Source organism: Dipodomys spectabilis, unplaced genomic scaffold, assembly GCF_019054845.1.
Source record: "Dipodomys spectabilis isolate Male_0828 unplaced genomic scaffold, ASM1905484v1 ptg000414l, whole genome shotgun sequence".
NCBI lineage: Eukaryota > Metazoa > Chordata > Mammalia > Rodentia > Heteromyidae > Dipodomys > Dipodomys spectabilis.
Window position 1 is genome coordinate 2,610,234 of NW_024871091.1, and position 14,966 is coordinate 2,625,199.

General features: G+C 36.9%; 1 protein-coding gene across 5 annotated transcripts in view; it reads left to right on the plus strand.

Annotated features, from left to right (window-relative positions):
• The window catches only part of Atp11c (ATPase phospholipid transporting 11C), a 148,897-nt gene that overhangs the window by 73,677 nt on the left and 60,254 nt on the right, over positions 1-14,966 (plus strand). For all 5 annotated transcript variants that reach the window (XM_042667583.1, XM_042667581.1, XM_042667582.1 and 2 more), the window contains 4 exons: positions 4,945-5,034; positions 8,253-8,333; positions 10,520-10,627; positions 13,843-13,971. In XM_042667583.1, the coding sequence (XP_042523517.1) occupies positions 4,945-5,034; positions 8,253-8,333; positions 10,520-10,627; positions 13,843-13,971 (408 nt within the window). The remainder of the gene's footprint in view (positions 1-4,944; positions 5,035-8,252; positions 8,334-10,519; positions 10,628-13,842; positions 13,972-14,966) is intronic.

Here is a 14,966-nt window from a genome sequence, read left to right on the forward strand (position 1 = left end):
TCCTTGGCTCAGGCCGAAATTTTCTGAATAGAGACCCGGAAACACAACAAATCAAAGGAAGGTTGGACAAATGGGATTGCATAAGGTTGCAGAGCTTCTGCAGGGCAAATGACATAGCTAGCAAGATCAATAGAAAGCCTATGGATTGGGAGAAGATCTTTACTAGCCATACAACGGACAAGGGTCTCATATCTAAAATATACTTGGAACTCAAAAAATTAAACCACCCAACAACAAATCCTCAAAGAAACAACTGCCCAATAAGTAAGTGGGCGAAAGACTTAAAGAGAAGCTTCTCTGAAGACGAAAGAAGGAAGGCCAATAGACACATGAAGAAATGTTCAACATCCCTAGCCATAAAAGAAATGCAAATCAAAACAACATTGAGATATCACCTCACTCCAGTTAGAACAGCAAAAATCAAGAACTCTAACAACAACAGATGCTGGAGGGGATGTGGACAGAAAGGAACCTTACTTCATTGTTGGTGGGAATGTAAACTTGTTCAACCACTTTGGAAAGCAGTATGGAGGTTCCTCAAAAGACTTCACATAGAACTTCCCTATGACCCAGCAATCCCACTTTTGGGCATTTACCCAAATGTTTACAAACAAGACCACACTAAAGCTACCAGCACAACTATGTTTATTGCAGCATTATTTACCATAGCTAAGATATGGAACCAACCCAGATGCCCCTCAGTAGATGAATGGATCAAGAAAATGTGGTATATATACACAATGGAATTCTATGCCTCCATCAGAAAGAATGACATTTCCCCATTTGTTAGGAAATGGAAAGGCTTGGAAAAAATTATATTAAGTGAAGTAAGCCAGGCCCAAAGAAACATAGGTCCCATGGTTTCCCTTATTTGCAATATCTAGTATAGGTAGGTATGAGTCAAGCGGAAAAAGTCAGATAATGTGATGTTAGGAAAACGAACCCTCAAGTATGTGTTTTAATGTTTTTGTTTCTTTCATGCATGTGTTTCTAACGCATTTATAAGATTATTTCTTTGTTGCTTTGTATGTCCCTCCCCCACAGTGTAACCCCTGCTTTCACTATATTTGATGTCAGTATAACATGTGGAGGAGACGGGGACAAACAAGTCGTTTAAGGATTCAGGTGGACCTGTTGCAACAATGAGAAGTACAAAATGTCATGTCAAAACCAGCTTTACAATGTCGGTGTGGGGCGGGGAGGGGGGCTATGATTGGGTGAGGGGGAGGGGGGAGGCTGGGAAGGGAGGTGAAGGGTAAACAAAGGAGGAGGCTGCAATGCTTGGTAAGAAATGTATGCATTATCCTGCCCATGTAATTGTAACCCCTCTGTACAGTATGTTCTCAAATAAAATAAAATAAAATTAAAAAAAAATACTGTATGTTTCACATTTTAAGACAATCTGATTTGCTTTAATTCTCAATCTTTTCTTTTTGGTTGTTTCTGGTACTAAACTTGAACTCAGGGACTGCCTGAGCTTTTTCACTCAAGGTTAGTGCTCTTCTATTTGAGCCACAGCTCCACTTTCAGTTTTTTGCTGGTTAATTGGAGATGAATTTCACGGATTTTCCTGCGCAGGCTGAATTTGGACCCCGATCCTCAGATCTTAGCCTTCTGAATAGCTAGGAATACAGACGTGAACTACCAGCACCTGGCTTAATTCTCAGTATTTTGTGTTTAATTGAATTTTTCCAGATTTTATGTAGATTCACTTTTGCCAGTATTAAAATAGTAATAATAGTGAAATAGGGTATTTAAAAAATAAGAGCTTGTGGAGCAACTAAAATTTTGTTTCCAGAAATGTGAAACCTGGATAAAGAAGTGAACATTTCTACACTGTTAGCCTGACACCTTTTTTTCCTCTGAATATTACATACTTAAAGTTTTTCTAATTAACTACTGATTAACTAATCTACTTTTTTTTTTTTTTTTTTACAAAAGCTGTTGAACTGAAAAAGAGGAACTGGCAATATAGTAATTTCAGAAAAAGAACAGAACCTTAGCATTGTATTCTTAGTATAAATGAATAATTATTATGATCCTGTACATTGTAATGGTGAAGAGATTCATCCCTTGAGACAGAAGATCTGGATTAGAAATTAAAGTTATTTAACTTTCATTGAAATTTTCTTATGTATAAAATAAAGGGTATTAATAGTTTCTCCTCCATGGGATTATAGTGAGGATGAAATAAAATCCACATAAAGCATTTATCATTGTGCTTGCTATCTCAATAAATTATAACTATTGTGCTTCTTTAATTATTTTTGGGTATGTGCCAGTCCTGGGACTTGAACTCAGTACCTAGGTGCTACCCCTCAGCAGTTTTTTTTTTCTTCTCAAGGCTATTGCTGATAAGAGTCTGAGGGACTTTCTTGCCCAGGCTGGCTTGGAACCTCTTCAGATCTCAGACACCTGAGTTAGTTAGGATTACAGGTGTGAGCCACCACCACCTAGTATCTTCTGTGATTATTATTGCAGTATTGCACTAATATAAGTATTTCCTTAGGCTCACATGTTTGCTTTTGTTTTGTTTTTTTGCTGGGAGCAGAGCCTGGGTGTTGCCTCTTAGTTTTGTTACTAAAGGCTAGCCCTCTACCACTTGACCTACAGTTTTCCTGGGTTAATTGGGGATAAGAATCTCCTGCCTGTGTCAGCTTGGAATCTTGATCTTCAGATCTCAGTTTCTTACCTGTGCTAACAAGTGCTCTGAACTAACTTCCCCACCCTGATGTGTTTTGAATGCCTGAAGTGCTTTTTCTTAGAAAGAGGCCTACAGTTGAACTCTGGAGAGACTCATAAATCCATATGTGGAATTTTTCTTCTTGTTTTATCTTTTGATAGCTTATATTTGTATCAGTGTTTTAACTGAGGAAATGTATAATGTATAAAACATGTTAGCTACTTTCCAACTTTGTAGCAAGTGCTGATTTTCTTTATCCTTCAATGATAAAAATAACACTGAATTTGGGTGCTTTATTTACCAATTCTGTCATAAATGTCAGTGCAACCCTGGAAATGAATGTTAGTAATGCAGGGAACAGTGAAGACAAACACTTTGACCTAGTTTAAATTTTATTTACTCCTAAAACTAATTTTCTCTTTTTTTCCCTAGGAGTACAAATAATTTCTTTAGAATAAAAATGTCCTCTGTTCACTTACTAGTTGAATGTACTCTGCAGGGACCTTTGGCAATCACCATATTTTTGTATAAAACTTGGAAATTCCATCTTTAGCAAAAGAAGCAGTGATTGCACCTGCTAAAATGTTTGTGATCTTTAGTTTCCATAAAGTTCTATTTCTTCTAGTTTTTTCCTTAAACATTTCTGGACCTCATCTTGAAGGCTTGTTTCTGTTGGGTAAGAATAAGCAAGTCCCACCTAATTAATTTTGAAGACATGTGCTCTGCCACTTGAGCCACAGCTCCCATTTCTGGCTTTTTTTGGAGTTAACTGGAGATAATTGTTGTACAGTCTTTGTTGCCCTTCAAACTGCAAACCTCAGCTCTCCACCTCCTGAGTAGCTAGGTTTACAGGCATGAGCCACCAGTGGCCCATTTCAATCTCACTTTTAATGAGAAGATTCTCTAAAAAGGTTTCTCTTGAGCCCAGTATTAGCACAACCTTATTGGTCAAAAACAACAACCATTATGATTGACTTAACAGGATTGAGAAACAACAAAATGTGTTCCCTCTTTATATGTTATTACCATCCTTCAAACTCTTTCCTTAATACTTGTTTAGTAAAAATTTTATTTTGAGAACAGAAGGGCAGCCCTCCCAAGGTTTAACTGTTGTTAAAATTTAGCTTAATCTTTTGGAAAATTGGTTCCAAGTGATTGCAAGTGTTAAGTGCTAGTCTGGACCAAGACAACTTTAAAGTTACTACATCAGTGGTTTTGAATGGGTTTTATTTATCATAAGCTGCATTGGAAATTTCATGGGAAGTATGGACTCCCTTTTGCCCAGATAATGAATATTCCTGCTCAATTTGGCACTTGCTTTTGAATAGGAACTCCCTAAGACACTTCCATGGACCCTAGGGAAAAATCTTGAGGTAGCTAGCTAGTGTTTGTAATGTAGCTGCTGCTTTACCTCTGTTTGTCTTTATTCTCCTGAGATGATCTGAACTTTGAGCCCATATAAGCTGTAAATTCCCATAAGCCTGTCATTCACTGGCCCTTTGACTTATTATGGACAGAGACTTTGGTTCAGTAGTTTGACAAAGAATTCTCTCTTCTGACCATGTGCAATATGACGCAGAAACCTTTACCAGAGTCCAGTGTGGTTTTTGTTGATTGAAGTAAAAGACCTTTATGACCCAGGGTTATATGTGCACCTTCTCAGCTGTGTACACATTCTCAGCTATCATGAAGATGGTTTTATCTCTAGCAATGATCAGGACTCTGGAGGTTACCTGACTCAGGGAACTAATTTGTTCATTTATTCATCCAAATGCTTCATTGTCTTAATTTGTACAAGGCCCTTTGGTAAGTGTTGAGGGAAAGGACATAACCAATACATAAGAGCAGTTTGCCTCTATATAAGTCATTGAATATTGAGGCAAAAGCTTAATGAAAACACATATTAACAGTTCACAGTAATAAGAATAGTTATATACTAAGGTAGTATGTATTGGATGATATGAGAACATAATAAGGAATCTTTTGGATTAGAGAAATAAAAATTATGAAACTTCATAGAGATTAATGCTCAGTGAAGCTTCATTTTTCAAAAAGTTATTCTATACCTCTGAATATAAACAGGCATATGTGTGTTTGGAGTTTCAAAGTATTGTATCTAATATATGTTAAGTATATTAAACATTACTTTATGTTTATATTTATGTTATATTAAGTATTACTTTATATGATAGTCTGGACCATATGAGTAATGAGTTAGGACTTTTCTTTTTATTAATATTTTTTTCCTTTCTTCTTTATAGTATACACTTTGGAATTTCCTCCCAAAGAATCTGTTTGAGCAGTTTAGAAGAATTGCCAATTTTTACTTTCTCATAATTTTTCTTGTACAGGTAAGAGTTCCATAAATACCCAAATTCAACTCTGAGAAAATTACATCAAACAATTTCTAACATTAAAAATAGCCTTGTGATTAAAAACAGATAAATTCTAGGGCTTAATATGACTTTATACAGTACAAATTATCTTTTAAATTTTGTATGACATTATAGGTTTATAAAGCCATGGGGTTTGGGAGGTTTTTTTAAAAAATCTCTGTGTGTGTGGTTGGGGGTACTGGAATTTGTGCTCCTGCTTGGCTTTGTTGGCTTTCTGCCACTAGAGCCTCACTTCAAGCTCCAACTTTTTGCTCTTTATGTGTCTATCCTTGTTGACTTCAAACCATGATTTTCAGTTATCAGCCTCCAGAGTAGCAAGGATTCTTTTTTTTTTTTCTTTTTTTTTTTTTTGTCGGTCGTGGGGCTTGAACTCTGGGCCTGGGCGCTGTCCCTCAGCTCTTCAGCTCAAGGCGAGCACTCTACCACTTGAGCTACAGCGCCACTTCCGGTTTTCTGGTGGTTTATTAGAGATAGGAGTCTCACAGTCTTTACTGCCCGGGCTGCCTTTGAACCGCGATCCCCAGATCTCAGCCTCCTGAGTAGCTAGGATTACAGGCGTGAGCCACCGGGCGCCCGGCTGTAGCAAGGATTATTATAGGCTTGAGTCGTCACGGGTATCAGGCTATAAGGTTGTGTTTTATTAGGAAACCTGTGGAGACTTTATTTCATTACTTTCTTTAATTTTTTTTATGGAATTTATTATTTTGTTCATCTTAGAACGATATGTACCATTAAATTTTCTAAATTGAAAATAGTTTAATAGTTTACTTTGTTTGATACCAGTTTCAGCCTGACTGAAGACATCACATCATGTTGATTATCAGTTTGGCTCTTCCCCATTCACTTATTCCCATGAAGTGGGAAAGTCTAGTAGATAAATCTGCTTCTCATTTCTTCTACTATTTTGTTTTAATTTTAGACATGTTAAACTGTGTCTTTCATCTTTAGGTCTATATGCTATTAAAATCTTTCCCTTACCATAATTTCTCCCTAAAAATTTTCTATATTAAAAGTAATTGTGTTCTTATTAGATTTTTCAGAAAAATCTCAATAAAATTTTCTAGATGCTTTGTTGATATTAAGTGCTTCTGTTTATCCACCTTTAGTAGAACTATAATTGAATTTAAGCCTAATACTTAAAACCAGTTATGGGATATCATATAGGAAAGGACCCAGTTTCAGTACTGAATTCAGTTTTAGTTAAAGCACTTAAAAAGATGTCTTATGCCAGATGCCTGTGGCTCACACCTGTAATCCTAGCTACACTGAAGGCTGAGATCTGAGGATCATAGTTCAAAGCCAGCCCAGGCAAAAAAGTCTGTGAGATTCTAATCTCCAATTAACCACCAGAAAACCAGAAGTGGTGCAGTGGCTCAAGTGGTAGAGCGCTAGCCTTAAGCTGAAGAGTTGAGGGACAGCACCTGGGCCCAGATTTCAAGACCCACAACTGACAAAAAAAAAATGTTTTAAGAGACAAACTATGAGGTAGATTCTGCTTACAAGAGTCATTCTGCTTGGTGGACAGTAGTGCATATCCGTTCAATTCAGTTAAGTATATACCAAGCACCTACTGTGTCCCTTTCCATGGTCCAGATAACAAAAATAGTGGCCGGTACAATGAAGATAATGACTTTTTTCTACCCTTAAGGAATTTGTTATTGATGTGAAGAAATATGTATTCATGTACTGTATTAAAAGGCATTCAAGCAGCATGAACAAATAATATTGAGTATATAAAGTAGAAGTTCAGATTTTTTTTCTACCCCAAGAGCTTAAGAAAGTTTCAGAAATTAAGTGATACCTCAACTGAGCCTTCAAGGATCAAAAGAGGCTTACCTGGTGCAGAATTACCTTCACAGCATCTCAGTGATAGGGAAGAGGTTGTACAAAGGCAAGGTGTCAACTGTTTCATGTATATACTTCTGTGTGGCAGGGGCAGGCCTGGCTGGAGGTTGGAGTTGAGAATCAGTGAGTTGTGAAGGCAGACAAATTTACCATCCCTCTCCCTTGAATCTTCTTTTCTTTCTGTATTTCCTATTTCAGTGAATGACAAGACCCACCCAGGCATGTTAACCAGACATCTGCAAGACATCTTTAATAAATACTTACATCTAATTACTTACCAGTTCTTCCATTTTTACCTCTTAAATAACTTTGGCCCTTCTTTGGCACAAATCATTATCTTTCATCTGGATTATAGCAATAGCCTCCCAAATGGACTATCTGCCACTAGTCTTATTCCCTCCAACTTCATCTTTCACAAAGCTTTGAGAATGCTTTTTTCAAGATGCAATTCCATTCCTATGGTCTCTTCCTACATAAAACCTTCCCAAGGACTTCCCATTATTTTAAAGGATAAACAGCTTTCTCTGGCCTACAGGACCCTGCACAGTCTGGCACCTGCCTCCATCTCCAGTTCCAAACACTCCCTCTTGCACAGGCTTTCTTTATTTCCTTACATATTCTGTTCTCCCTCCTACCATGGAGACTGTGCTCTGGACCTAGAAAAGCCCCCTTTAATCTATTTACCTGTAGATGCCTAGTTGTTGCTATTATTATTATTTGGGGCAATACTATAATTTTGATCTTATGGCTTTGCTCTTGCTTGGCAGGCACACTAACACTTGAACTTTATTTCCAGCTCCTTTCTCTTTTATTATTTTTCAAGTAGGTTTCACTTTTTGCCCAGGGCCAGACTATTACTACCTTGCCAGTAGCTGGGTGACAGATACACACCAACATGCCCAGCTTCATTGTTTGAGATGAGTCTTGTTGCCTGGGTCTCCCTTGAGCTAAAGTCTTCCTAATCTCCACCTTGGGGTTAACCAATGCAAGCTGAAAACTTTTTTTGATGTTATTGTCCCTGTAAGCTTCCAGCTACATGAAGGCAGGAGGCAGATCCCTAGAAACTAGACGACAATAGTGCAAGGGCTGACATAGGTGTATTTCAATAAACCCATTTAAGTAAAGTATTTTATCCAACTTGGGATGAAAACTAAGCCTGAATTTTCTTTAACTAACTACTGTGTGGATTGCTTTTGTTTTAATGAAAATTAACATTCACCTTGCTACTAGAATGTGTTTTGTCTGTGTTTGTGTCAGAAATATTTGCAACATGTGATTCCTTTAAATTAGTGGCTAATTTTTATGTTGCTTTCAATTTCTTTTCCTAGGTCACTGTAGATACACCAACAAGCCCAGTTACCAGTGGCCTTCCACTTTTCTTTGTTATAACTGTTACAGCCATCAAGCAGGTAAATTTCTTACTTGTACTTACATCTTCATTCTAATACAAGCTGGTTTTGAATTGTGTTGACTAAGGCTGTTTTTCATATTTGTCTACTGTGGGTAATATCCTTGGTGGGTTTAGTTTTAAATGTGGTTTCCATTGCAAATCTATTAAAATGATAGTAAGGCACATCTTTATTTTATTTTTTCCTCCTGTGTGGGACATAAAGAGTAGATAGGAGGTGCAGCTCAGATGGGAAATGGGAAGTAGATTTTTATTGTGCACTAATTATTCCAGTGTGTTAGGTCTAACTAAAAATTTCTCATTCCAGTAGATTTTTTTTTCTTGTGCTTGCCTATAGCACAGAATCAGGACCACAGATATTTTAATTATCTTTCCTAATGCTACTGAAGGAGGTGGTGGGCAAAGGGACTTTTATTACTATTTCTTATCAGATCTGAACTGCTGCAGACTGAGACGGATGTCTTTGAAGTATTTTGAACATTCTGTAAGCCAGTACCTTTGTAAACTTCCAGATGAAACTGAAAATGTAAACAGGAAACTGGAGGGGCCACAGGGTGGGGTAACATATTTATCACATATTGAGACAGTCCCTAGATCTGATTATTTTTGAACAGACTTTTAGATACTCTTTTATTATCAAAGTGCCTTTTCAAAGTACCCCATGGTACCTTGCTGAATACCTTGCTTGAGTGAACACTTTTGGAAATAAGGTTACCTTTCTGCTTGGGGTTATCTGGTCTTCTATCTTGCCTACCAGGAACTGTAAGAATATTTTATCAAGTGTTCTGTTGCTAAATAAAGACTTTTGGAATGTTCTTTCCCTGAGGCTGTAGGGTTTATTTTCTTTAATATCATAAAATTACCAGTTCCAAGAATAGCATGTACAGTTTACAAAGGCTTTTACGGATTCATTCTTCCCCCAATAGTAGTTAATATTTGGCCCTTCTTAACCACCTTCACAGAATGTAACCTATGAAGCATTGTCATGAGGAACATCAAAATAGGAATGGATATAGCACTGGGGGTAGCTAGTGATCAAGAAATTTTCTTAGACTATTGAATTTTAAAAGGCATAGACCTTTTTATAACAAAATAAAGAAAGCAAATGGGTACAAATAAAGAAGAGGAGTTCATGCTTAAACAAATGAATACTTCCTCCCCTCATTGGGCCTGTCCTGGGGCTTGAACTCGGGGGACTATGCATTATTAATAAGCTTTCCTGGTCAAGGTTAGTTCTCTACCAATTGAACCACTGCTCTACTTCTTGCCTTTTGGTAGTTAATGGTAGATAAAAGGCGCATGAGCCTGCATGCCAGTGGCTCACGACTATAATCCTAGCTGGTCAGGAAGTTGAGATCTGAGGTTTGTGGTTCAAAGCCAGCCAGGCATAAAAGTCCATGAGACTCTTATCTCTAATAAACTACTCAGAAAAACCTGGAAGTGGATCTATGGTTCAAGTGATAGAGTGCTAATACCTTGAGCACAAAAAGGCTTAGGGACAGTGCTTAACCCCCTGTGTTCAAGCCCCAGGACTAGCCAAAAAAAATTCTTACGGGCTTCCTGCCCTGGATGGCTTTGAACTACCATCCTCAGATCCTGGCCTCCTGACTAGCCAGAATTACAGGCATGAGCTACGAGCACCCAACTTTTAATCACCAGTTTATCTTATTGTTTTTTAACCACCAGGTCAGTGGAGATAAGCTGTTTATCTGTACAATGTTTTATAAATTCTTCACCAAAAAATCCTACTTTTTTTCTCTTTTCTATACATAAAGAGAAATATTTCCTTAGAAATGATCAGGCCAACAATCTATAAACATACAGAATAATAAATTTCAAGATTATTTTTATGGGAAAATAAAAGCTCAGTACATTTCTTTTACAAATTGAATAAAGCAGTGAGCATTAATAGTAACTTAGAAAAGTGGAGAATTAGAAAAATAAATCATAGTGTTTTACAGATGAAGAATAAATATTTAGACTAATGCCTGTATTTTATTAATATTTAATTGAGGAGTCTTTTAAAACAATAGGTCATTACTTGTAGAATATTTTGAAACAGTTGCCTGAATTTACTCTTAAAGATAATATTATAAAGATTTGCTATATAGGGTTATAGAAGTTTTTTAACAGCTTTATTTCATTATCTGAGCTTGATAATACATTGATTTTTTAAAATAATTATAGGGATATGAAGATTGGCTTCGACACAGAGCTGACAATGAAGTCAACAAAAGCACTGTTTACATTATTGAAAATGCAAAGCGAGTGAGAAAAGAAAGTGAAAAGATTAAGGTACTATCTTCACTCTTTTTTAATTGTGGTAGAAATGTACATTTTAAAATATAACATGTCGGGGCTGGGAAGGTGGCTCAGTGGTAGAGTGCTTGCCTTGCATGCATGAGGCTCTGGGTTTGATTCCTCAGCACCACATAAGCAGAAAAAGCTGGAAGTGGGGCTTTGGCTCAAGTGGTAGGGCGCTAGCCTTGAGCTGAAGAGCTGAGGGACAGTGCTCAGGCCCAGAGTTCAGGCCCCGTGACTGACAAAAAAACAAAAACAAATAAAATATAACATGTCATTTAGTATATTCACAGTGTTGTACACCTATCAGCATGAGTATTTTCAGCACCCAGAAAGAAACACTGCACCAATGAAACGAGTCACCTTAAATTACTTTCTGTACCCAAGCCCTGGTAACACTAACTTGCTTTCCCTCTCTATGATTTACATACTTAATATATCATATAATGGAACCATATACTATATGACTTCTGTGTCTTGCTTTTTTTTTTTTTTTTTTTTTTTTTACTGAGAATGTTTCCAAGATTCATCTGTTAATTCCTTTTGGAGACTTGAGTAATTTTCCATTTTAAGGATATATCACATTTTATTTACTTGCTAGCTAATGAATATTTGAGTTGTTTCTACTTAGGACCTCTATGTGTGATGCTGCTATGAACATTTTATTTGAACTTCTATTTTTAATGTGGTAGGGAACATACATATGCTAGGTAGAGAATTACTAGGTCTTATGGTAATTCTGTGGCTAACTTTTTAAAGAACCACCACATTTTTCCACATTGGCTGTATAATTTACATTCTCCAAGCAATGTATAAGAGTTTGGGGCTTGAACTCAGGAGGCCCACACATACTCTCACATGACTTTTTCCTCTTGTGGCTAGCACTCTATCACTTCACACTGCCACTTCTGGCTTTTTGATGAGTTTCAGAGTTTTGTGCTTGGACTGGCTTTGAACCATGGTATTGAGATCTCAGCCTTCTGATTAATGGCGATTGCATGTGTGAGCCACCAGTGCCTGACCAAGGTACTAATTTTTAGTACATCGGGCAATTCATGTTTTTGTCAAATTATTTGCTATTTCTCCTAGGTAAGACCCCCTGTTAAATAACATTTTAGAATTTCCATATCAGACATTTTGTTTCCCAGGAGATTTTTTTTTAATTAATACATTACTTTTTAGGACAGTTATAGCTTCATAGCACAGTTTAACAGAAAATACAGTAAGGACTTATTTACTCACTGCCATGCCACACATGCTCAATCAGTGTCATGGCTGAGTCATAATATTCATTCCTTTAATTTTCTTGGTGTAGTTGTACAAATGGGTTTCATTTCAACATGTCAATTTTTGAGCACATCTTGTGACACTTGTTCTTTACCTCTCTCCTTTACTTTCCCTTTTGCTTCTGGGGAAATCTGCAATCCCCTAATGTGATGATTTGGCTTCTGCTGTTTTACCATTTACTGTTTGGTAAATGTGAGGACCTTTATATTTTGTGTTGAGGGGGGAGAAATGCTCTTTTGTCATTTACTCAACAGTGCTCATAACTCATTTTCTGAGCTCTAATGAATATTTCATCTTCTAAGATGTTAGAAGGAGAAAAAAAATGTCACTTTTTCTGCATATGAAGCATGGATTGTGGTTTCATCGTAAGCAACATTAAGTTTATGTAATTGAGGAAGAAAGATAACAAGGAAATAGTATTTGCAAATTAAAGTTTAATTGTTGATGCTGTTGCTCTTGGCTACCAATTAAAATTGGCAAGTAAAATAGTTCCTAAATAGGTCTTAAATCTTTGTCTTTACTTATCAAATTAGACTGCAAAAGAGGACTGGCATATCATATATTAGTTCAGCATTTCACAGCCAATTTGTCCATGTCAGTATGCCATATGTTGACATCCTCTTAATGTGGGTCGGCTTTTACCATCAGCACCCATCTCTAGAGAAGGTTTTGTGCCTGAAGGAGTTGTACAAAAAATCGTATTTATCATTTTCTCTGTGTAGTATGCTATGAAAAATGTTGGGAAGGACCCCGCCTGGGAGATTTCTTAATATTCCTCCCCAAGGTGTCTAAATATTCACATTGAGATTAGAGTTACATAATATTAATAAAATTAAAATTAGCCTCAATCAGATGGTTAATATGTGCCAAGAGCTTTGATTACTGCTTTCTTTGTATCATCATTTCATAGATACATCAATCTTCTGAGATAGTTGGAATCATCTAGGACACTTATTCTGACGTTAAATAGTTAAGTGACAGAATTGGTATATCAACTCAAACTTAAAAGTCCAAACTCTGTTAACTTATGATTTGTTTCCTGCCTTGGACTAAATTATTCATGCTTTATTTTCAGTTTTTTCTTCTTCTTGAGCTCTGGATACTTGATGATAAATTATTTCTCATTGTTACATTCATTCATCTGATAACAAATTAATTTTTGGAAAATTGACCTATATGAAGTGCTTTTTTTTCTTCAGAAATAGCATGGGGAAAAGTTGATGACTAAATTTTTGCAGGGTATTTTTTTTTTGTTGGTTGTGGGGCCTGAACTCTGGGCTTGGGCACTGTTCCTCAGCTCTTCAGCTGAAGGCTAGCACTCTACCATTTGAGCCACAGTGCCACTTCTAGCTTTTTCTGCTTATGTGGTGCTGAGGAATTTAACCCAGGGCCTCATGCATGAGAGGCAAACACTCAACCAAGCACTCAACTGAGCCAACTTGCTAGCCCCTGATGACTCTAAATTAACTGTTTTTTTAAAAATTACTTTAAAGAAGAAATTGTCACTCAGCAGTCATAGCTGTTATCTTACTGCAGGCAAAGTTGGTAGAAATATGCATGATGCAAAGTGAGATTGTGGTTACTAAGTGGTTATGAAGTGCCTAAATTCAATACGTGTAGATTTCCTTCCTTCATTCATGCAGTGATTCTGGCCATTGGCTTATGAAACATTGGTGCCAGGAATATAGAGAACACATGGGCATCAGAACTGCTTATTAGGGATAAAGATAAGGACTTATTCTGTGATCCCAAGGAAGAGTTTTGAATGTTGAATAATCTTTCATTTCTTTCACATGCTAAGATACTCTCAAAACCCCAAAACTGAAAACATCTGTTACTACTGTTTTGACTTTAGTGTGGGGTGTAATGAATTCTTTGTTTGGAATTTAAAGTATTTATATTAATTGTGCTCTTTGTTTTAGGTTGGTGATGTAGTTGAAGTACAAGCAGATGAAACCTTTCCCTGTGATCTGATTCTTTTATCATCCTGTACCACTGATGGAACCTGTTATGTCACTACAGCCAGTCTTGATGGGGAATCCAATTGCAAGGTAGACCAAAACTGGCCTAAATATTTTAAGCTCATGATCGTTAAGTTATACAGTGCTGTTTCCCAATATTCCCTCATTTCCTTGTTTTTCCTAATCAATGTAGAGGCAGGCATCATATAATTATCTTTTTTTTGGGGGGGGGGTCCGGTTGTAGGGCCTGAACTCTGGGCTTGGGCGCTGTCCCTCGGCTCTTTAGCTCAAGGCTAGCGCTCTACCACTTCAGCCACAGCGCCACTTCCGGTTTTTTTCTTTTTGCTTATGTGGTGCTGAGGAATCAAACCCAGGGCCCCATGCATGCAAGGCAAGCGCTCTACCACTGAGCTACCTTCCCAACCCCATATAATTATTTTTAACTTTTAACTAAATACTGATCTTGGGGGTATAGGGTGTTGTTGGGTGGGGGAAAACAGCACACACCAAACAAAAGCTACCACAGTTTTAAAGCTCTACTTAAATGTAATATTGACACAATCAATTTAACATTTTACTTAGGCTTTTTGAAATCCTGGGGGTTGAACCTCAGGCCCAGCACATGTGAATCAGGGACTATAACTTGGCCCAAGGCTTTTTTAAAAATAGGAATAATTGGTAGGTTAAAACAGTATGATTACAGAATGACTGTCTACTTTAACCTTGCAGGTTCATTTGTTTTTTATTCTAAAAGTCATGCAGATATGAATATATCATACATATATACACACACATTTAAAAAATTACTCCTGGGATATAGGAGACCATACCTGGGGTAATTTTATTTCTTCTTTTGATCCTTTAGAGTGTAGTTTAGCAAATGTTTGTTTCAGTACAACTAGAAATAATTTTAAGAGCATTAAATTTTTTCAACATAGGTGATAACTTATTTCTCTGGTACATTCTAGCACACTTACTTCTTGCCTCTCATCTAGACCTCCATAGAATGTGAAGATGTGTCTTCTGTGCTGCTTTTAAGCAGTAATTATAATAATGTTCTCCCCCTGGGTATATCCTTGTAGGGC